We start from the raw sequence: 25,067 nt of genomic DNA, 5'->3' as shown, positions 1-25,067 counted from the left end.
AATATGGATAAAACAATAGATTTCTTTTAGGTATTTCATATAGCTTATTCTGCATAATTGTTCCAAAAGTCCCAAATGATGGTGAGCAGTAAACATTTTTCCCTTTAGTACAAGTTTAAAATAAGTTACAGGTTTTGTTACTTCAAGGTTTTGTTATATTTCTTAAAATTTCCTATCAAGATGTTATGTTTTCAGGTTTTATCTAAAGTACTCTTAATACATTAAATAAAAAGTACTTAGCACTTTTTAAAATATGTTTATACTACTATAGACAAGGAGAACTCTAAAAAAGCTCTGAATTTCTTAAATGTCAGGTAAAATTTTCTGTTAGTGACTGAATTGTAGCAACTCCTGCAGTAACTGGAGTAAGCAAGGGAGAACAAAAAATGATGCTACGAGCTGTTTCAGTTGTTTTCATTGCATTGGTAGATACTTTCTTGTTAATGAGTGATACTGTTAAACCTTTGCTTATTTTAATTTATAACACTTGACAAACCTGGATTTTGAGGTCATTTGCCCGTCTTGTTCAGCATACAGTCTCGCAGGTTCGGCTAACAAAGGGCTGGCAATGTAGCATTTTTGTTAAACTAGTGCCATAAGATCCTAGTGAAGGAATGGGTTGATTGCGTTTGGAGCATGGATTAGAAATGATCTGTGACACTGGAAGACTGAAAACTAAGGAGGAAGAGAAGGGACCTGTGCTGATAATATGGTCCAATTATGCGCCTCTTCCAAGTGTCTCAGTCCAAAAGTCTACTTGTGCTCTGGGTTACACTGGGAAGTAAAAGTAATCTACTTTTTTCATTTATGTACAGTGAGAAGGCTGTGCAGGATTATATTGGGTGTAATCTCTGCTGCTGGTATTGCTGTGAAATACAGTCATTGGAATAAAATACAGCTATACAATCCACATGCGGTCTAGGTCTTTGGAGATATTTCCTGGGGAAGAATTCATTGGTTTGCTTCCTATAGGGTGCATTTCCCTATGAACTTGGGGCACTTATGATTTGTAAACTGGGGCTGCCTTTTTGACAGAAGGTAGGATTTTAGGGCTTTTTGGTTTGACTATATGTACCCTACATGGCCTGTGAACTCTCTATCTGAAAGCTATTCCCTTTGCCTGTGCCGCAGCGTTGGAGGTGCTGCCTTCCTCCGCCTGCGTGTAGGCGTTCTGGATTGCTTAGCCTGTCTTGAGTTCTGCAGTATACTGGATCTGAAACAAACCTGTTTTACTGAATCTATAAGCAACTGTAAGGCACATCAATTTTTAATTAGTTGAAACTGCGAAAGACTCAGATAAGAGGTCATAAGGACTGATTTATTGCCAAGTTATGATGCTTTATTGGTAGCTATGGATATGATATTTTATTTAAATGTATGTAGGAGTATCTGGAAGAAAAATTACATACTCTTTTTGCTGAATGAAATTACGAACAAAAATTACAAGTAATAGAAAAGCTCATCTTTGAAAAGAGCTCCTTCAGTTTCTCCCAGAATATGGCTCAACATATGGAGGAGAATGTCTGTTTAATTCAGTTGCTAACATTTAAAAATGTTAATATGTAATCAAAGTTTGTCACATAGTTTATTAGTTAATGGAATTTTAAGCCAAGACAGAAACATTGGTTTATAATTTGAATTGAGGCCATTCAATTTGAAAAGACTGTAACAGTGTTATCTGTTACTCTCCTCTTTGGCCCAAGTCTCTAAGTGATAATAATATTTAAAATTCAAAACGTCTTTGGCATTTCCCTGTATAATTCTTTTGTATCCTTTTGCCTTTTTTACTGTTATGTCTCTTTCTTGTCTAGGTTATGTTTCCTAAAACTCTGATTTGTTGTTTCTGGTCATTTTACTATAAACCTTGAGTTTCAGTACCATGATTTACTGTGAGAACCTGTGAGATTTCATTCTCCAAATCCCTCTTTGCCTGAACGAATGGGATCTAGCTTTCAAAAACATTTTTTTGGAAATTCCTAATGTTTCAGATCCCAGTATCTCCTAATTGGATAACTGCAGTATTTCTTAGCCTCTTGAACACTTTCTGTGAAAGGATTTTACTTTGCCATTATTAGGCGAATACAGTTAGTTCATACATACTTTTGAAATGAGGACTTGATAGATTATTACTGAGACAATTTTAAATCACTGTAGGTCAGGCAAAGTGGCAGGGTTTTGCTGCATGTTAGTGAAGTTTCACAAGTAGTTGTTACTGTGATGAAAGCAGTAACTGCAATGAGTGTTTCTCAAAAGTATAGCTAAACATCTATGATGTGAGCCCATAATGAAGTTAAGTATGTACTTTCGAAGAACTAAAGTTATATTTTCAGAAAATGAGTCAGCATAAAGGATTAATGTTTCTAGGAGTTCTATTTTGGGATCTAACTGCAGTGTTTCCACTGTGAGTGATGACATTCTGAATGAAAAGATGGCTTAAATATAGAGTTACATTAGTATGTAATAGCGGGTGATGTCAGAAGCTAGAAAAAGGTAGTATGAAGTGAGCTGTGTTGTGGGAGATTGGTCCTTTGTTTTAAGTGATTAAATAGTACATTAGTTTTTTATCATGCCAGGATGGTATATTAGAATTCAGATGTCTTCTTGTGCCTTGCAAGTAAAAAGGGAGTGCTATTTATATCTCAGCTGCATATCTTTATCTTCCTGGTTTGTGTACAGGAAATTGGAGACCAGGAATTTTCAACAGTAAAAGAAAGTAAAGACGCATGTTGACCCCAAAATGTAGTATTTTGGGAAGGGATGTTCTCTTGAGAGTTTGGTGAAAAAATTGTATGTCCACTTTGAAAATCACACTACAACTGCCATAGCTAAAAGGGTGAATATGCATATGTACAGCAAAAATACTTCTTGTACTTTATCCTTAATGAACGGGGGAGAGAGAGTGTATTCAGGAGCACCTCTTTACTGCAAAGTAAACGTCTAACTAGGGTACTTCTGATTTCAGAAAAATTTCATAATATTGCTTGTCTTAATACAGACCAGTTTTACTTGAATTAGATTTGAAAACTGTAAGTTTCTGAGTTGATAAAATTGCCCAACTAACCTGAAAAATGAGATTTGTAATATTCATAGTACCTTTTCTTAAAAGATAAGACACTGGAATTTTCTTAAAGCCGAATAATATATTAACATGTTGTTATAATTTACAACTATTTTCACTTTTAGCAGTAAAAGATAAAGGAAATTCACTTTAATTTTGGGTCTTTCTAGCAGTCTGCAGTTTCCCTTGATAATTTAATACGATTCCTTTTCAGAAATGCAAACAAAAGTATCTGACTATATATAGGCACACCCAACTATTTGACTGGTTACCTACAGCTGGAATATTTAGGAAGACAAATATTTGGGGAACTTGTTATGCTAGTGCCAGACCAAGTGTCCCACTCTTTTGAAGAATTATCATCTAGAATATTACCACAACAAATAACTTTTAAAACTAGAATGAGGTTTAAGCAACTGTAAAAATGATAATCAGTCATGATTATCAGAAATTCATTTCAAAAACTGCAGTGTGAGTGGTTCCTGCATTGTCTGTCTAGTAATGAAAATCAAGTTCTAAGAACATTCATTGAGTTTACTTGAAAACATTTCTTTTGTTCTTGAGTTTTTAAACAAGTAAATTTTGTACGTTTAGTTCCATTGATTTTGTTCTCACTGAACGAGAGATGAAACTGTATCCAGTAAAGGGGACACAAATAGATTGCATATCTACCCATCCCGTGGCTGCCATACCATGGCAGGAAAATCTGTGAAGGATTATCATAATGTAGAAGAGAAGCAAAATAAGGTTGGACATTCAGCCTTCATTCTCTTAAATCCTAATTTTGACAGCTTTTTTTTTTTATGTAATTGTGTGCGTATATATTAGTAATGCCACTTCATAATATACACATTAGCTTAAAATAGATGCAGTATTACTTAAAAGCATGACTAAATGATAAATAGTTTCCATGTTCTGTGCATCGCTAAGATTATAACAACTGTTTCAGTCCACATAGGGCTGATGTTAATTCCTTTCAAATGTTTTTACTAAACTCACAACCTCCTTTATAGCAGTAACACTCAATCTGGCGGTTGCCAGAGTTAGTAATTGAACGCAGCCTCTGTTTTCTCATGTGTGAATTAAGATCCACTATCTTGTTGCTTCAGTATGGTCTTCTCTTCATCTCCAATATTGAAACTCTTCCTCTTTGTCAGGTATTTGCAAGTTTGATACCTGATGTCTTTCTGTGACCGGAGCCTATGTTACCGGGCTATGGAAAAATCTGTCATTTTTTTTCTTTTAATTGCTTGTAGAAAATGAAACAGCTTGTGCAGGGATAATGGAACAGTAGCTCAAAATAATAATACAAAAATAGATCACTAGAACTGAAACTGGATCAAACCAAGAGTCTGCCTAGCCTAATGCCCTATTTCCAAGAGTAGCCAATAGCTCAGAAGATACCCTTATAATCTGTCAGCCACTGGAGATGCACTGCTCAGATATGCTACCCTGAGGTAGATGTGGTGTTCTTCGGTTTCATAGCCCTTGACAGCTTTATCACCGTTGAATCAAATCGCCTTCAGACTGTCTCCTGGCTGCTCAAATCTCTTATGGCAACAAGTTTTAGCTTAACACTATATGATGCAGAAAAAATACTCCTTTTTGTTTTGAATTTCTTCATGCGAGCTTTATTTGCCTTGTATGTTCCTATTAACAAATAGCCAGTGATTTTACTAGCTCAGTCACCACAGATACGGAAGACCAGGTTCCAGTCGATTGCCTTTTGTACTCTCTGATGTTGTCTCTGTGTATTCCGGTTTGTCCGTCTGCAGCAGGGCTCTCCTATCTTATATTTGACAGCAGCACAGAACAAAAAAAGTCATGGTCTTCCACAGACAAGCCCTTATCTGTGACTGGTGTTCTAGACACTGTAATAATACAATTAATGGTGAAATACTGTTTCAGAAAATTTCCAGTCAGCTCTTCAGACAGCAATGCCTAGCCACGCAATTTGTGGTACCTCTGAAGATTTACATGGCACCTTGCCTGTAACTAAGATGTGTTTGCCAGAAACTTTTTTTTTTTTTTTTTTTTTGAATTGAATAAAAAATACCCATCATAGAATAATTTAAAATGCAAGGAACCTCTTAAGATCATCTTCTCTAAGCAGCTGAGATGCTCTAAGCAGGTCCAATTAGATTGGTTGTTCAATACCTTGTCCAGCTGAGTTTTAGAAATCTCTAAATACAGAGATTCCGCATCCTCTCAGGGCATTTTGTTCCAATGTTTGACTACTCTCCTGGTGGAAGAAAATGTTTCCTTACAGCTAGTTAGAACTTCCCATGTTACAACTTGTGTCCGTTGCCTCTTGTCCTGATATGGCAGAAGACCATGCTGAAGGCTTTGCTAAAGCCAAGGTACAAACAACATCCACTGCTTTCAACTTGGGCACCGAAGCTGTAATCTCATCATACAACGCAGCTAGATTGATCAGGCACAATTTATATGTTATAAATTTATTCACTCACCTTTTCCTTCATGTGTTTGGAAATGGCTTCCCCATTTGTTGTGACCTTTCAAAGGTGATAGAGAGTAGCCTGGCAGTGATGTTGAGTGGCTGCATCCCAGTCTGGTTCCCTGGAGCTATATTTGTCCAGTTTGCTTCAATAGTCCCTAATTCTGTCTTCCTTTACTGTATTTCTCACTATCCCAGATTGTGTTAGTGATCTTGAGGACTGAGGCAAAAAAGGCTTTGAGTTTTGGTGTTTTCAATGTCCTTTTGTCACTAGATCCCATACTGCGCTTACCAGCATGTTCAAATTTACTTGGTCTTTCCTTTCCTGCTAATCTACTTGTAGAAGCTTGCCTTACTTTCCTTCATATCCCTTCATTGCCAGGTTATGAATATGTATTTGCATATGAGTGTGTGTGTGTATATGTGTGTGTGTGTGTATAAATATATATATATATATATATATATATATATATATATATATATATATGCAAGTATGCATATTCTAGTTTTTGAGTAGCAGTATAACTCCAAATATTTCCCAGTTTAAATGAAATAAGTTTAATCATAGTCATGCCAATATTTAGGTGCTCTTTCATGCTTAGCACAGGATGTTTTACAATAACAGAAGTGACATATTAATGCTTATTTCATTTTGGTCATATATAGTGTTTGGGTATTTCACAAACACTAATAAGGTGATGTTCTTTCCCCTAATGCTGCAAAACTGAGGTGCTGCATATTAATGCAAAAAGTATTTATTTATTATGGTTGGTCAATTCAAGATGCAGAAGGCTGGAGTTTTTTCCTGTGTATCTAGCATTATATACTTTATTTTTAAACACAGGTCCTTTTGATAATACTTGCAATTAGCATTAGGAACTTCTTCAAATTGTTTCATAAGACAGAGGGTATAACAAGATCTATTGATTGGTTAAAGCTATATGAACAGACTCAAAATCCAGAGCTGCCATTTTCCCAGTTTGTGGTTGACTATAATAAAAATGTAAATGTGATAATGATCTCCTCCACTGAAAACTTCTAAAACAAGGTTATACACTTACCTCTGTCATAGTTTTTTAAATCTTAAGTGGATTTTAGCAACCAAACAAATAACCTTGCTTCCATGATTAAATTAGTTTATTGATGATGTAATTGAAAAATTCCTAAGAAGAAATTATCTGCTCCCTTTGAATCACCTCCTCTTCCAGCTGGGAAGGTCAAAGATCTTACCAAAACCTATTCACAATTGCAGACAGCAGCTGCATTTGCAAAGCAAGAATCATGACTAATCTTCTAGGTGAAATATCTAATTAATACTCATTTATGCAAAGAACAAACTTTTATCTTGTAAATCAGTAATTACAGCAGAAAATAAAAATAGACTCTTACTTCATTAGACTTTCTGAATTAAATCTATTAAAATCAGTAGAGAGGGTGGTCCTGTTCTTCATACTTCTTTACTTCTGCTTTACTTCCATACTTTTTTGCAATAAAGAAATGACTTGTTTAAGGACTATATTCTGTCACAGCCAGAAGTTTCTGGACTTACTGGTATAAAAACTGATCTTAACAGTGCCCACCTCCATATGTTCAAGTCACACTTAATTGTAGAATCACATAATGTTTCAGCTTGGAGGGACATCATCTAGTCCCATCTCCTACTCAAAGCAGCTGCTTAATGTCTTTGCCAAGTGTAATTTCAGTCTCCTTTATACAGGACAGCCTGTTATGTGTGGATGTGGATGGGGGGAGGGTTAGTTTTTTCTTTATCTTTTTTTTTTGGGGGGGGGAGGGCAATGTTTCAAAAAGAGGAAATTTCTATGAATTATTTCAAATGGCAAAACCAGTCTGGTTGTTCTTGTTCCAGAGAAAAACATGCAATATCATACACTTCTAATTGTCATAAAATCTGGTGTGTTCTTTTCCATTACTGCTACAAATAGCTAGAAAAATATAGGTTGAAGTAAATGACCTCTTAAATGCCTTTTTATTATCACAGTTGTTCAGAAAATTCCATTTAACTGATGATACTATTCCTCATGGATTTTTCTTGTAAAGGAATGATTTGCCTGATTAATTTCTAAAAATGTATGTATTGAATTGCAACAGGAATAGTCTAGAGGAGAAGAAAGAGAGTTTCTGGTCTGTTTTAAAACCCAGGATGTTGTGTTACTACTCCTGACATCTATTAGAATTTAAATTTATTTCTGTTATTTTATAACTCAAACAATCCTACCTGGACCAAGTATAGGGTTTTTTCCTTTTCTTTTTAATTCTTGATGATGTGTTTAGTATTTACAAGTAATAGTAATACAACTAATACTTACATTTAGATTTGCTTTGTGGAAAAATGTATTATCTGTTTCAGAGACAAAATTAATAGTGAATCTCATTGCAGGGTCATCAGCGTAGACTGATGGTTCTTAGATGCATGTCAGACTGAGGAACGAAGTATCGCAGTATGTTTATCTGAAGCTCCAAATGAAGCTAGTATAATATATAAAATGAGACACTCTTACCGCATATGAAATGGGAATTATTCTTTGTGAATGCACTAGCCTACTTAGAAAATATATATATTTAAAACTCATGCCATGAACTCCTTTTTCAAGTTATAAAATGCCTTTTATCCTTGTAATAAAAAGTCTAAGGTTTGTGTGAGCTATGATTGTGAACTGGTAAAACTACTTTTAAGAATGTTAGTTTGCTTTAAAAGTAAGGCATTCATATAATCGTTTATTGAAATGTACTTTGTGAACTAAGTAAAAAGGAATTGTAAACAAATTTTCTATATTACCAAATCTATTTCTGTGAGAAAGCTGTTTTTTAGTGCTGCCTAACTTCTTTGGATTAAAATAATGTTTTATTTTCCAAACAATTATGCATAGATAGCAGTGCAAAAATAAAAGCTTGTTTTCTTGATGTTAGTATTCTTTTGCCAAAGTTATTTGAGAGATCAGTGATTGGTATAATGTGTGTATTCATTTTGTTTAAATTACATTAATTTTCCTCTAATGTCATTAAGTAGGTACTCAATCAAACTAATTATCAGCTAATCATTTCATCTACCTTACTAGAAAATGTAGGACCAACAGTCCTTTAAGGTTGAAAAAGGTCTTCTGACTCATTAGCATTTGACATGAATCACCCCCCTTTTTTGTTCCATTTTATTTAATCTTTTTCACAGTGTCTTTCCTGCAAGCTCCTTTTGTCTTTGTAATCATTTTTATAACTATTTCCTTTTCTGAAAGTGCTCCACAAAACGTGAACAGCAGCTAAATAGTAGGACCCTCTCGTTTTGACCATTTCTGTTTGACTTGCGTTGTTTCTCCCCTGGAGCAGAAACTGTGCCTTTTTCTGCTAGCCCATTGATCAGACTATTCTGATACCCAAGGGACAGATCTTGATATGTTGACCTTAAAAACACCTGTGGCAATAGCTCTTCTGCATTTCTTTGTATTGCATCTGAATACTTTATCTCAAAGTTAATGAGGTTTTGATTGCTTTACTTTTCTTAATTATTGCAACTGGAAATCACGACTTCATGTCTGGAATTAATTTGGAATACAGGGCTTACACTTTAAACAACACATGATTTGTGCAATTGGGATATATTGCTGGCATTAAGTTAGGCAGGAGATTATATTATAGGTGGACATTTGTTGGGGTTAGATATATTCTGAAGAGTAAATTAAATAGTTGTTGATACTTTTAGTATAGGAAAATTTTGTAATAATTTGTTCTGAATCAGTGGTTGGAATAAAATAAGTCACTTTGTTACTTCTAGTGAATTTGCTTTTAGGGTAGGAGGTTGCTAGATGGTATCTTGACCTTCCTTCTAGCCTTATTTTCTGCAATTCCAGTTACTATAAAACAGATAGTTAAAATTTTCATTACTTACTGTAGTTAGTGTCCTTTCTATTTACCACACTGGGTTTTTACATATTGTTTATCTAAGGCTGCTAAACAGATCAGTAAAATCATGTAATGAAACATAGCTACTTGCATTGTATGATGAAATATATATGAGATACATTTATCTAAAAATAGGTTCACAGTGGACCAAAGGGGTATGTGACTAGTGCTCTGGCATGTGCAGCGGCTGCTTACTGAAGCCGATTTCACAGCCTGAACCATCTGAGGGCAAGAAAAGGTGAACAGAAACATTTTCATAGTGGAGAAGCAGAACTTTACTATGAAACAAGCTTGGCAGTCAAAATGTGACTTTAAGAATAGACGGTACATCTATTTCTCACCTCAGCTATGGATGAGCTCCCTGACCTTTTACTTGTTTTCCTAGTTTCCTTGTTTTCTCTGATTTCTGCAGCTGTAGCCTTTCAAAGTTCTTAGTAGGAAAAGAGAAATGAATAGATGCCATCTTTTCCATTTGTATTTTTAGGAAACAGAATAGGTAATTCCGCTTTTTCAGAGTGTCAAAGGACTATTATAGGCATGTATTTGTTTTCTCTGTATTTGTAAATCATCTGTTTGCCATTCTATTATTATGAGTTCTGCTTGATTGCTTGGGAAATCTTCAGCTGAACTGATGCATAACTGGCTTGCTATGGGAGAGTAACAGTCAAAATTACCATACAGCTCTTTATTCTCTTGTTAAGAAGGTAAACTTGCTATTAAAGACCTTGGAGCATTCAGATTAATAGGAAATTATCTCTAGTTTTATTTTAACAGGTTTGTAGTTCTGGACTTCAGTGCATGTTAATTTTTTGAGAGTAAAGTGAATTGTAAAATCAAAATTAGCTAAAGAACCTGGATATGTATAATGACTTCAGATAAAAGCAGATTATTCTTAACTACTGAGTTTTCCATGGCTACCCTGCTTACCAGCAAAACAGGCGAGATCTATTTTATGTTACTACGATTTGAGGGGAAAAAGGTAACAACTAATCTTGAAGGGAAACAAGTAATAAATTTAACAAATGAATCTGGAGAGAAAGTATTTTATGTAATGGTTAAGTGTAAGTACATTCTTTTACTAAAATAAATACTACCTTAAAGATTAAATCACTGTAAATATATTCAGAGCTGCTGGTTTATTCCTCTAAGTCCTCTCTCTTTTGCTTAAATGCCTGCCTTTTTGTGTGTTACTTCTTAAACTAATTTAGAAAGAATATCTGGGTAGACTTCAAAGAGATGAAAATCTTAAGTAGAACTGGAACAAGACAAATGGAGATTAATTTCTTTTTGACAGACTTTTACAAGTCTTACACCAAACTCCTGATAATTACACTTTGCATGTTTTCTCCATGATTTCCTACATGATATAGCGCTATACTTTGCTAATGAGAATGGAGAGTCTTCTGTTTTATTTCTGTTAAGATGCTTTTCTGGTACATCTTGCATTCTGCCAGAAATTGATTATATTACTTCATTTTATTTCTGGGAAAATGCATGTTGCAAGTTGTCTGTGTCTTCTATGTTAATCTTCTAGGTGGTTACAAGTTGATTAACATCTTGTTCTAGCTGCCTGTCTCCAAGTGTTCTAGCCTGTAATTCAGAAAGTCCTCCTTTTTTTTTTTTAAGAATAATCCTTTGGTTGGCCCTTTTTAGTCTTACTGATCTCTCCTGTTCTCCAAAAATTGATGTTAGGATAGTCATCTTCAATATTTCAGAGTGAATTTCAGTTGATTTTGCTGCCTTCAGTACATTTTCTCCTGTATAGTGTATAAATTTGTTGTTCTTATTCCTTGTAAATACGTCCAGAGAAGTTTAGAGAAAACATGGAAAACTTAAACCTTCTATGTGCTATTTTTCTTTCTTAACTCTAAATGGACATTTATTTTAATTGTTCTTATTTATTAAAGTGTCCTCTCTTCTTGCCTCACATCTCTTGTAAACTATAACTCATTTTACTTTGTCTTTCTGATCTTTGTTTATATATTCTTTTGCTCCTTAAAGTACTTGTTGTTGCATCTTGAACAATTGCTTTGTGAATGTTCTTTTACTGGTCTTTAAGGATGAAGCCATTTTTGGTACATTATCATCCCGTTAAATCCGTTAATCAACGTAAAACTACTACTTTTTGAACACTTCCAGAATAGCAAAAATTCTCAGCACTAACTTTTGACTGCATTATCATGCCTTGACTTATTCCTTCAATGCTTTAGTAAGAGAACAAATGAATTACAAGGTATACTAAAGATCACTGAAGTGAGAAATAAATTTGGTAAAACAGTATTTTGTCTTCTACATCAGCTTATGGAGCTGTCAACCTTATTTCTAGTGATCGCTTCCATGAAATGGAAAGAAATACTCAAGAAGGATGAAAATTATTTTGAGATCTGTTTGGCATACAGAGGAATATAGAGGGGGGTTTCATCCAAGTGAAGAATCATTGGATGGTCAGCTCAAGTATGCACAGATTTAGGAAGTCTGGTAATTTCCTATTGCACTTTTCTAACTCGACCTGGGTACTTTAAAGTTCTATCCTTAGTTTGCACTGCAGCATAGTTTATTAAAATAACTTTCATTTGAGGATTCAAGAGACTGGCATCGGGGATAGAAAGAGTGGGATTTTGTTTTGTTTTTAATATGCAATATATATGCAAATAATTCTCCAGCTAGTGCAGGATTATGAATTGTTTTCTCTGGGTATCAAGGAAGCAACTGATACCACTTTTCTTTAGTGTTCTTACTTTTGGGGTTTGAGATGTTATATTTTTTTTTTCTCATCTTGAAGGTCAGAAATAAATTGAAGTAGCCAAGGTCATTGCGACGTTGTGTGGAATGTAAATGTACGTGGCCACTTTGGACAGGTTCAATCAGCAAACTGAATTTTAGAAATTAGTATCAACACAGTGTGGTTGAATTCTGTGAGGGCTTCAAGTGGGATTATCTGGAATTAACACTGAGCTTGGTTATTTAAAAGCTACTAGCGTTTTTCTGTGTTCCTGCCCCATTTATCGGAGAGAAAACCGTGAACGTTTAGTGCTTAGCATCTCCTGGAGTTTTCCTGCGCAGATTTTCTCCGGGTCGTTGACGACTGTGGAGCAGGGCGAGCTGCTTGCCAGCTCCACGGTGATCCCAGGGTGGATTTCTCGTGCGTGGTGGCCTGGGGCTGTTGCCCTCTGAGGCCGGAGGGGGTTGCAAAAGCGCCGGCTTTGGGTCTTTCTCTTGGCAGTGGGTCTCTGGGGGCTGTAGCCTGTCTGCCAGTGGGGGCAGAGCTGGCTTTGCCAGCACCGGGCGCGTCTGCAAGCTGCTATTTTTGGCCCATCGGCTTTTGAACCTTTTGTCGTAACAGAAAGAGGAAGTGAACGGTGAAATCACTTTAATAACATATTTCCTAGTTGAAGCGACTTATCTGTGAGGCCTAGACAGGGGCTGTGTCATTTCCTGGATTACTTATCTTCAGTTTGGATGGTCTGTTTTACTGTGAAATGTTTTGACCCAGCTTCTTAACTGTAGTGCAGTTTCAGTGTTGACTGGTAAACTAGGCCTGCGAACAAAAATATAGAGCTTTAAGGAAATACCTATGTCAAAATGCTGGTGTAAAAAAACCAAAACAAAATTAAAAAAACCCAAAAAACAAACCCGCGGACATCTTTCTTGAAGGACACGTTGACGTGTACTAGAAATCCGTTATCTTAAAATTTATTTTAAGAGCATAGAAGTCTGCTGTTGAAGGACGATGGATTTTTTGCGGGGTAAAAGCAAGCTGATGCTCTTCTCAGCTCCTGTTGTCGATACCGCCTGCAGTAGCTGACTCTGCACACTGCTGCCAGAGGGCTGGGAAAAGGAGGGCAAAAGAGCAAAGCAACAAATTTGCAACAAATACGGTACCTGATTTTAACACTCTACAGGAAAGCTTTGGAATTGGAGTGACAGAGGGAAGACACGATGACATCTACAATGATAATAAACAGCTAGATTTAAATTAGAAGTTATGGTTCTTTTGGACCTTTTAATGCATCTTTACTAAAATGTCTGTTGGAATTGATAACTTAATTTTTTTGCCTTCAGTTTGTGAATGAGATTTAAATAGGTTTACTTGATCAACCTCTAAAATACCTTTGCGTGAAAACCATTGGAATAGCACTTCCATCTCCTCCTCCGCCCCGCCCCCCCCCCCCCCCAAAAAAAAAGCAAAGGACAAAGATATGCCTGATTTATTTGTATTAAGACAGAATATTTTTATTTATTCTCCATTAAATGTCCACACAGTTGTTAGTGATCATTAAAATACTGTTTCAGTAGCAATAAAAGAAGAATGGAAAAGGGTTGAAAAGATGCTGTTCTGTGAAGAGAGAAATAGAATAAGAATGTGCTTAGAGCTTAAGAGATTTAACTTTTGTTTTTAAGTCCATAAAAATGAGAACTGTGATTCATCAGCAAAATATGCACAGAGTGAATTGTGAAATCTTAATTGCATTAAGGGATTCTAGAGAGTAAAAAAGGCTTTATTTCAATAAATGGGCACTGTAAACAGCAGTAATATATTAATGCAGTTGTATTGCAAATATATTAATGAAAGCATAGCTTAAAGTCCTATTTAGTGCTGGAGTTAGGTATTGTGTATAGATTACCAGCTAATTAGAACTGGGACTTCCTTGTGCTAGGTACCGTAAAATCATTAAAGATGGCACATCTGTACTCCATCAGCTCATGCAGCATGGTCCTTTTCTTGATGGTGCAGGTAAAGATCCATATTTCTGCAGACACACTGTACTAAAGAGGGATATACCTGTTTTTGAAAGCCAATGTTCTCTCAATAGCTTTCAGTTACAGATTCTGTTATGTTATTTTGTAGGAAGTCACTTACACTACTTCTGGTTGGATATGCGATGTCTGTGTAATTGTTGGAATGCCTAAACCATAAGTATTTAACAACATTGTCAGTTTTATTGTATCTTCAGGAAAAATTTCATTAGCTCTAAAAACATGTTTAGTCTTCTGTTGCTCTGAAAGATGAATAAGGTGTCCTAGTGCATCACGTAGAAAATATTGACAAGAAATGAGAAATTTAGTAACTCCATAGTGGGTCTTGCAAGAACAATTACAGTCAAGGCTCAGGTAATGACTATAAATATTATTCTTAAAGTCTGATATTGTGTATTCTTCAATGTCTTCCCTTTTTTCCTTTTAAACGCTAGTTTATGCTCCTTTTAATAAGAAATTTCTAAAATAGATTTTAATGATGTTTTAGATCTTCAGATCACTGTTCTTGTTACATAGATTCAACAATAAAATTCCATATTTTTTCTGTGCTGAAACTGCAATATTGTAAGTATTGCATCTTTTGCTTTTTGGAGAGGAGGTTGTTTGTTTTTTGAGAATTTTTGTTTTATAATGTGTTTTACTGCATATGTGAGGCTCTGATATTTTATAATAGTAATGACAAATAAATAAAAATAATTCTCTCGGGAGCCTCACAGATGAACGTAGTGAGATGCAACTGATGTTTCTGCACCAGTCTCAAACAAATAAGGCAAGTTTATTCTATGACTTTTATCAGAGGCAAATAGTGTGTAAAATCACACAAACATGTCTATTGGGTAATTTCTTGATTTCATACATGGTTTAGTGACTGCTACTGATATTTCCCAAGACCATTTTCATTATGTAGGAGGGGAAAAAAAAAAACCTGTTGCAATTGAATCTCTTAATTTTGGAAGAGCATTTAATCACTAATGGCTTTTGTGGTGAAACTAAATACCTCATCCGTAGAGATGTCGCTTTTCTTATTCATGTATTCATTTAGTGCAGTCTGGCATTCAGAGTTTGTTTGATAGTTTGGGGCCCTGCCTTTATCTAGGTAGATAAGTTATTAGAACGAGTGTAATAATTTTAGTAAGATTTTAATATACCTGGGAAAGGATCGTTTCTACTACAAGAAGGCAAACAAGTTGTTAACTATAGCATCATTTTTTTCTGTCAGATGTAAAGGAGAATGGAAGACTAGTTCTATTGGTTGCTTATTAATAAATACAGTGTTGTCTCTGATTTAAATCTCTCCGACTTAAATCTCTGTATTGCCCTGCTGAGGTTCAAAGAACCTTAAGAAACAATCTCAGGATTTTGTTTTTAGAGCAAAGAACAGAACTGTTGGTCCAGGCAGAACCCTGGAGATGCTGCACATGAAGAGATACTCTGGCTCTTCTTAGGATCTGAAGCTTCTGTTTACATTTATTTGTCTGTGTGAGACTAGAAAGGTCTCTTTACTTTCAAGTGTAAGCTCTTTTAAGCTAGGGAATATGGAATTGTGTATCAGGTGTTTAAAATACTATTTTTAGATTAGATTTCAGTGATTACTTTCCTTGCCATTCTTAATGATCTCAAGATAGTTGTTTTGTATGGAGGCATTGAAAATTGGTAGCAGAATGACACACAGAGTTCTGGCTTTTCTTGAGTTGCTCAGAAAAAGTAATCTAGTTTTGTGATCTTGAATTATGTGGTGAATTCTCTTCTATGCTTCTATGTCTTTCTTGTGAGAAGATAACTATGCTGTCATTTTTTTTTTTTGAAAATCCAGAGTAAGAAAGGAGAGAGAGGCTAAACAAAGCAAAAACGTTGATAATACGAATGTAAAATTTTGGAATATGCAGTAAAAGTGTAATGGAGGAAAAAATAAATTGACTAGACCAAGTATTGTAAGTCAGTATTTAACCATTAAGATTACTACTCCAGTTTAAGTCCCAGTGCCACTAATCAGTGGTAATATATCTATATTCTTTCTAGACTGAGCTGGAGTCTGTCAATGTGTTTAGCGCCTTTGCTGTGACTAGAGTGTACATATACTACATACACGTGTGCATACGCATTCAGAGCTAGTCTTGTTAGCCTGCGAGGAGTGTAACGTGTGCTTTTGAAAAGTATATAACCATTCTCAGCATATTAGTTTTAAGCAAGTTGTTAATTTCTATTTTAGAACTCAATTAACTTCTTTTTTTTTTCTTTCCAGGATGGCCTCAATTCCTTGGTCCTTGATCTGGATTATCCAGCGCTGAGGAAAAACAAGAACATAGATAATTTTTTAAATAGATGTAAGTTGCAAGTGGACCTTAAACAATGGTACTGTTGTTATTACAGTCTTGGAAGTTGCGTGATCAGAAATACATTACACGTTTTCATTTTACTGATTGTTATAACTCTTGTTATAAAACTTGTATTTTGAAGAATCACTTAATCACAGTGATATTTCATTTTGTGGAGTTGTTAATATTGTTAAAAATATGTAGGCAAATACAGACTGTGGAGTTTTTACAACTCAGTTACCAAAATTCTTTTTATGTTATCTTTTTCCCTTAAGTACTGTAAAGTAATTTGCAAAGCATATCCTAGTTATCGCTTTGTAGTAATTAATTACTCAGAATGTAAGCCTTGCATATAAACTCTTATCTAATCTGAGAGAGAAGCCTTCCATTGACTTTGAAACAGAATTATTAGATCATAAAGTCTGCTCTATCAGATGGGTTGTATTTGTTCTCTTATAAAGAGCAATCAGCTTCTTTCCGCAATGTTTACAGCTCTTTTTCAAACTCAGTGGCAAATTTCTGTGCCATTTTTCTAGCTCAGAAAGGTGACTCTCTTGCTGTCCAGAGAGCTCTCTCTGACGAGGAGAAGCAAATGACAGCCTTTGCTTCTCGTACACACAGACAGGATACATCAACAGAATAAGCATCATTTGCTTCTGTGTGCTGAAGTAAGCTAAGGATCCAAGAGTTGTTCTTGTTTGGTAGTAAAAAAAAAAAAATCTGACATTTATGGATATGTGAATCCTTTAAATTCACAATAGGTAATTAAGTGTTTTTAACAGCTTACTTCACACTTACCTTAAGTGCCTTAAAAAAGCATTTAAAGAAATTATTTTGGTTCACACATTGTGGAGCAGTGCGTCTCTTTCAAGAGTTAGTCATTTAACTTCTGTTCTTTTATAGCATTGCCTGAGAGAGGGTGGAAAATAGTGCTGTGTATCTTTTGTGATTTACGCTTTTTGAAAAAAGTATCTGAAGTGAGACTTCCGTAAACATTTGATGCTGGTAATATATTGGCACTAAAGCTGAAAGAGTCCGTTCTGGCTCAGCATTTTATTTCAAATTCCTTTCCAATGCAGGTGTTTGTGAACTAGGTTGAGGAACTGATCCGAACTAACACAAAGGATGGCCTGTTTGGTTCGTTGTTTTATTTTTATTAAAGTCAGGCAAAAGGAAAGCAGGGACCAGTTTCAGATTTTAATATTGCTTCACTGATACTTTTGTCAGCACAGAGAGAGCTGTTCAGGGGCAGGAAAAAGCAGGAGGAGGATGGGACTCAGTAAGAGTCACTGGCATTATAAGAGACATTGCCATTTATGCAGTTTAAAGTTGTTAAAACCACCACTTAATGGTTCTGGTAACAGGTGTTAGTGGAAGGGAAGAGCACATGCATGCTTGCCCCACTATGTGAGAGAAGCCATGATGACCAGGAGAAAGTTTTGGCCTTAGACTTGGAAGAGAATTTGGGAATAGTGTTCAGAATTTATGGAACATTAAGTTGGTACTCTTGTAGGCTAGAGACAATGAGCTCTTGTCTTTTCTGATTTTTCACAGCATCGGAAGAGCTGTTGCAAATGCCTAGATGAGAATTATTGTCCAAAGAGTCTGACAGACCTCTGATTAGTGATGTGTTCTAGGAACCCAGGGACCACATCTCTCCTGAAGGCAGAAAGGTTTCCTGAAGCAACCACAAAGATGTGACATAGCCGTTTTGTGAGTGAAGTGCTCTATAACACAACATGAAGTAGCTGAAGCAGTGTATTTGCTTACAGTCCTGATAGTCTATGTTACACAAATCTTCAAAAAATTGTAGAAAACATTGCTATAATGATCACAATTTTAGCCATTTTAATCTCCTAATTATTCCTCAATATCACTTGAAGGAGAGAATTTGTTAGCGTATTCTCAGGGGTTTGAATACCCACTAATTCAGACCTACTGTAGGTTATTAGTAGTCATTGTAGTGTTTTATTAAAAGCTTATTTTAATTTAAAAGTGAAGTAGTTTGTGTCTCAACTGAGGTGCTAATATTCAGCTGAACTCGTACTGTCAAGCTGAAACACAGATGTTTAACTCATTGCACAGTTAAAATTTATTATTTGCCCTTACTGTAGGAATTCGGTGCATCCTGTTTCTGGGACCACTTTGCAGAAGAAGCCTCTATATAAGATGCAGGAAACTTTTCATGCCCTGCCTTCCCTTACTATACTGATCTTGTGCCACGTTCTTCAGGACACAGAGCTAAAGTTGAATGTGTATTTATCACGATGTAGATAAGTATCTTGTACATAAGTGCTACTACTTCCTATCAGTCTTCTGTAATACTTTAACCAACCATTAGGCCTCTGATTAAACTGTTGCTTTTTCTGAGTATCCAAGAAAGGATACTCAGAAACAACAAAGGTTCCACGGGGCAGGAGAGAGTAATGGGAAACTGAATTCCGCAAACGATGAGAGGAATCTTACAGTCCTCTATGAGCAAAAATTAACTTGCTTATTTTAGAGAAGAAACTTGAGTTTCCCAGTCTTGGCATAGCAAATCTTTCTTGATCTTTTCCTCTTCTGTCATCTTAACAATGACAACAGATTGAGTAAATTCTTCTAACTCCCCTTTTCTGCAATCTGAGATTTACCAAGTGCTGAATTATGTCTTAGTGGTTTACACCTTTTCTAGGCTGCCTCTCACATGAGTAGTGTGTACTGTTTCAGTTTAACAAAACAAACAATCAAGCAACAATTTTAGTTAAAAAATAAAGATATTTAATTGTTAATACCCTGTAATCAGGAATAGAAGGGAATGAAGAATGATTTAGGGGAAATTCAGACAACACAGAGAGAAGTTCCATCTGCATGTCCAATTTTGTTCAGGAACTCTGACTCCATAAACTCACCAGTGACTTCATATACGTTAATCAACATCACTTAAAAATTGTTAGAATGATTTGCTGATGTTTTGGAGGATGGTGAACTTCTGATTGTAATGGCGACATACACTAGAAGGAGCCTTTAATACAGATGTGTTGCTTGTGTAGCAGCTGTGCAAAAGCTCTGAAGCAGAGACTTCCTGGATTTTTTTTTTTTTTTTTTTTGGGGGGGGGGCATTTCCTTTTCCAAGTAGATACTGCTTAGAAGCTGCATCCAGTAAGCCAAGTTAATCCAGATGAGCTTCTTGCAAATTCAAACAATTCATGTGAATCATATGCCAACTCTGCAGTTAATGACATAAAGGCATTATCATACGATATTACCATGATTGTAATTCTCTGTATTCCATACTTCCTATCAGTGAAACAGATGTAACGTTGGATACCAAGAGGAATCTTAGAAACTTATTGTAGTGCAGATCTCATGTTGAGTTAATGAGCTAATTGCTTCTCTGATTTTCTCTTGCATTTAAGGCCACTCCTTGATAGATTATTGTAGTCATTTCGGCAGGTTTGGCTTCAATTCCATTTTAAACAATATTGTTCTATTAAGAGTTGATCAAATAATCAACTTTTTCAAAGGAAAGCAGGAATCGGGGTCAAAGTTTTTAAGACAGAATGTCTTAAAAATATAAACAAGTTATACATCAATGTTGTTAGTCCACTTCTCCATTCAGTCACTTGATAGACCTAAAGCAGTTCAGTTCTTCCATCAGACTCTTTTTCATGTGGTCAGAAATGGTTCGTCTGCAAGTCAGAGAACTGCTGCTTTGTATGTCTACATGTTTTCTGTTTTTATTGGCCTACAGAGGACCAAAGCTTTTTTGAGTGCCCCTTTCTTTTCTCTGGAAACGGAAATGCTAGCCTGTCTGAAGCTGTGCCCTCTAGTTACTGCTACTTCTACGAGGTCTCCAGCAGCTTTTTGTTCCCCATTCGCCTTTGACCAGGTATTGTGTCTGCATCGCTGTTTACTTCAGGTTTTCTGTTTGATTGATTTGTTTGAGGGAGAGTGTGAGATTGCAGTACTTTCTGGCTGTACTTCAGGTTAATTTCTGGATAGACTTTTGCCCAAAGCAGCAACTTTTGCTCCATGGCAGCACTCACTGACCGACTGTCTCTGGCCTGTAAGGATAAAATTTCGCTCCCTTGTGAAATACACGCCCTGAGAATACACGCCCGTAACTGCCTGATACATTTTCTTTTTAACTTCTGAGAAAATAATCTGAATATAACATTTTTTCTTTTCAAGGACAGGAAAGTCTAGTCTTCCTCTCTCCTCCTTTTTAGTCAGATATTTATTCGATTTGCACAAGCACTTGTAAGCTTCGGACACATTCTTGTTGCCAGCTGTCAATGCCTGATCCAAAATCTCTACCCACTCAGAAAATGAAGCTCCATTTGTTTCAAGGTTACAGTGTCATTTTTGAGTAGTAAATCAAAAGTTGACTTAAACACTTCTGTTACCTAACATTCTTGGTCCTTGCGGTGTTGAAGAAACCTGACTCATAGGTGATGATATTTTTTACATTTTAGGGCTTCTACTCAAGCATTACAATATTTTATATGATTCTGTTATAATCTAGGATTGCACCATTCATCTAATATCTTTCTTTTCACTTGACTTTTTTTTGTACTGGGCCTCATGCTGTTGCAAATATATGTAGAAATCATCTCTGATATCTCATCTGCATGAAAGCTTTTGAAGATTCAACCCTATAGTAAAATTCTTGGGACAGTGTTGGAAAGGTTTCCTGCATGTTGAATCTGATCATGTTACATGATACATGAACTAAATCATATGATCCAACTTGTTGCAAATATGATACTACTTCAGGGCTTCTCTAAGCTTATTTTGTGGTCTTGTTTTTTTCCTTCCAGTAAGTTCCTTGCTTTGATTATCTGTTCCATATCTGTTAAGCTTTATGAAAAAAAACGGATAATCCATCTAAATAACTCCAAAACATGTGCATGTCTAGATTTCTTTTTAACTTAGATTATTAAATCTTTTAGTAGAGCAAATAGGCTTGCTCCATTCTCATCATTTCATAAGGATTATCAGCAAACCAATTATTACTTCATTTGCTTGCTTGCTTTTATTGCTTAACTGCGTCGTTTAATTTTAAACATTTTCACTGGAACTATATGAAAATTGTTTATAATTTCTGTATTATTTTTTTTAACATAGAATAAAAGCATTTCTGTGAATTTTCAACCAGTAATGGAGATAATGTAGGACTACCCCCTCAGCATGTTTCATTTCCAGCCCATCTTGGAAATATTTGAAAATAAATTCGTGTGATTGCTGTCTAATGAAATGTCTTATTTTATGTTTAAATGTTTAATGGCATGTTCTTTCTGACTTGAAGTTTTCTGATGTTCCTTCTGTACAGCTATTTGTCCCTTAAATTTGCCTTGGTCATCCTTATCCTGTGCCAAAGCTTCTGATTTGCAATTGAGGAAGCCTCTGAACATGGTCTTTCCCTGTCAACTGCAAAATTATTATATTGAAATAATAAATTTGGCCTGAATGAGCCGTTGTTGCTGTCTTATACTTCCTCTCTAAGTTTTCATGATTCACTGTAAAAAGTGTTTGCATTCTCTCAGCTTTTTTTCCTGTTTGTACTCTGAATCTTTTCACAATATTATCAGTACATAGAATGTAGCACGTTTGTCAACTTTGCCAGTTTTAATTATCTCATCCTGTTGAGATCTATGGGCCCATACTTACCTTAGTTTTTCTTTTGTTGCCAGTTTATTTGTAGAAGTTCTTCATGTTGCTCTTTCTAATCCTGGCTAGTTTCAACTCCAACTGCGCTTTGGCTTTCCTTGGATTCCTGGTATATTCTCATAGGTATCTCATCCCTACTTCCACCTTCCAAATCCTCTCTTTTCACGTTTGAGCCCAGGCAGGAGTTCCCCTTGTGCCAAGCTGGCCCCCTGCCATGCCTGCTTGATTTCTAGCTCCACCAGAACAAACTGTTCTTGTGCTGCGAGCATGTCTTCTCTCAAGGTCAACCCACTCTCCTGGGCTTCTCTCCACAGCAGCTTCCCATGGGATCTTGCCTATGTATTTCTTGAACAAGCCCAAATTCATTTTCCAGAAGTCCAGGGTCTGCTGTTTGCCTTCCTTGGTTCTCTCAAGATCTTAAATTCCACCATCCCATGGTTGTGGGTTGTTCATCCCAGTGAAGGCTGCCATTGACTTCATCATCCCTGACCAGTTCTTCCAGGTCTAGCAGAGTGCCTCGTCATTTTGGCTTATTGCTCCCTTGAATGAAAAAGGTGTCAGTGACGGAACTGAGGAATCTGCTGTATTACTTGCATCCTGCCAGGCTGCCCTTCAAAAGGGTGTAGGAGTGGTTGAACTATTTGCTAGATATTCGTTATCATTAATTCCCCACTGACATAGTCATGTGTAATGTCATACCAAATTAACTGTACTTCTGATCCTTTTTTCCCCATCCAACTCTCAGATCTCTCTTAATTCCTTTCTTGAGAACAAATCCTACAAGCTTTCTCTCTAAGCAGGGGTCTCGTGCACCTCTGCACCTCTCTGTGGATGTAAAGCATCTACAGCTCTTCAAACAGTCTCATGTTCTTTCCTGGAAGAGTCCTTGCTCAAGCCAACCTTTTGTTTAGTTTTGTTCTTCATCTAAGTATATATGAGGGCAGTGTGAAAAACTTGTCACACTTAATGATTACGGAATTATGGATTCCATTCATTGCTTCTGTTATCTTTTGTCCTTGAGAGGAAAAAAAAAATACATTTAGCCAGAAATATGTTCACTGGCATTTACAAAATCAAGAGCCTTAGCCCTTCCTTTCTATTATTTTTTTTTTCTTAGAATTAGAAGTCAGAGTTTCATTGGATTTCAGTGGATTTCCTCGTAGATTCCCGTAGCAGAAAAAAAAAAAGAGAAGTAAAGCTCATTTGCAGAGTGTTGTACCAAAATGTACCTGAGCAGAATATTGTTGATTTAATTTTAAAAAGTGTAGAACTAGGCATGTAATCATTAAAGAAAGCACTTTGAGATGGCCTGCAGTGATATAAGCATGCTTAAGCTGAATTAAAATGTTGTATGGAATGAATAAATGGATCTGAAGTCATATCCTTGCATAAGCTAGGCTGAGATTGTACAGGAAGGTTATTGAGTTATCTTGCTAACTGTTTGACTGCTGTTGAATCCTGCAGGTGTGTAGCAGCAGATTGCACCTGCTGTGCTTTTGTGTGTCCCGGGTTCTTCATGCTCCTGTGTTATCCATGGAAGTCAGTGACTGATGGCAGCACAGCAGATGGCAAGGAAAAAAATATCTGAAAGATTCAAGATAGGCATATCTGGTTCATTAGTTATCACAATGTTTCTGGAAGCTTATAAATGATTATTAAAGGTGTGAAGTAAGAATCAGTAAAATCCCCCCCCCAAGCCTAAATATTAAGGATTAAGATACAAGATGTTACTCTTTTCCAGACAGTACCAGCTTTTTAATTGAGATTAAATCATAGAATCATAGAATTAGTAAGGTTGGAAGGGACCTCTGGAGATCATCTAGTCCAACCTCCCTGCTCAGCAGGGTCACCTAGAGCACGTTAGACAGGGTTGCATCCAGGCGGGCCTTGAAGATCTCCAGAGAAGGAGACTCCACAACCTCTCTGGGCAACCTGTGCCAGTGCTCCATCACTCTCACAGGGAAGAAATTCCCCCTCACGTTCAGGTGGAACTTCCTGTGCTTCAGTTTCTGCCCATTGCCTCTTGTCCTGTCACACAGGACAACTGAAAAGAGTTTTTCTCTGTTGTCCTGACACCCTCCCTTCAGATACTTATGCACATTGATAAGAATTACCAAGAAGACTGTAAACATTTAGATTCAAATAGCTCACTTTGATGCTAAATGACAAATATTGGAAAAAAATCTTTTATTCTGTTATACATGTATTATAATAGCTTTTGTTTAATTTTTTTTTAGATGAGAAAATTGTGGAAAAAATAAGAGCTTTACAAATGAAAGCTGAAGACTATGATGTTGTTAAAGTGATTGGAAGAGGCGCTTTTGGAGAAGTGCAGCTGGTAAGAGTGTCAAGATTAATTGATTAGACAGATCTATGGCTCCAGCCAGAAACCTCCCCCCTCCAATCATGCATGCTTTGAATTTAAAAATGTATTCTTATAAAAAATATTAAAGCAGATATTATTTTCTTTTGTGCATATTAAATAAGTACAGCTAAGTTTAAAACTTAATCACGATGATGGAATAGGAGAGAAGGAATCAAGAAGCAGTTTGCCAGAATTTGACCAAAAAGGAAAAGATAGTTCATGGCAATGTTAATTTTTTTAGTCACAATGTCAGTATATAATAATGTCTCAAATTCTCCTTTTTAAGAGCAAGCTGATAGTGCAACAGAAAAGTTTTATTTTGTTCTTGTAACTGTGATGTTTATATTGTATCTAACATTTTTCATATAAATGTTTTTTAAGATTCCTTTCTTAACATTCCTCCCTCACCAGCATAGTATCCTACGTAAGATCTAATATAGGAGTGGTGTTATGTCTTTAAATCTACATCATTTCAGATAAATTATGCTTGAAAAACGAAAAAATAAAAGTTTTCACAGGATAATTTGATGCATCGTGCGTAGTCTG

General features: G+C 35.9%; 1 protein-coding gene across 2 annotated transcripts in view; it reads left to right on the top strand.

The window, feature by feature from the left end:
• ROCK2 (Rho associated coiled-coil containing protein kinase 2) overlaps positions 1-25,067 on the top strand; it is a 93,466-nt gene that overhangs the window by 21,075 nt on the left and 47,324 nt on the right. The window contains exons 2-3 of one of the 2 annotated variants that reach the window (XM_062573036.1): positions 16,432-16,513; positions 24,394-24,494. In XM_062573036.1, the coding sequence (XP_062429020.1) occupies positions 16,432-16,513; positions 24,394-24,494 (183 nt within the window). Of the gene's footprint in view, positions 1-16,431; positions 16,514-23,709; positions 23,818-24,393; positions 24,495-25,067 lie in introns of those variants that run through there. The other variant, XM_062573037.1, reaches the window with a different exon arrangement.

This window comes from Rhea pennata, chromosome 3 (assembly GCF_028389875.1).
Source record: "Rhea pennata isolate bPtePen1 chromosome 3, bPtePen1.pri, whole genome shotgun sequence".
Classification (NCBI taxonomy): Eukaryota; Metazoa; Chordata; class Aves; order Rheiformes; family Rheidae; genus Rhea; species Rhea pennata.
The sequence above is the reverse complement of the archived record's forward strand: the minus strand, read 5'-3'. Positions and strand labels throughout refer to the sequence as shown.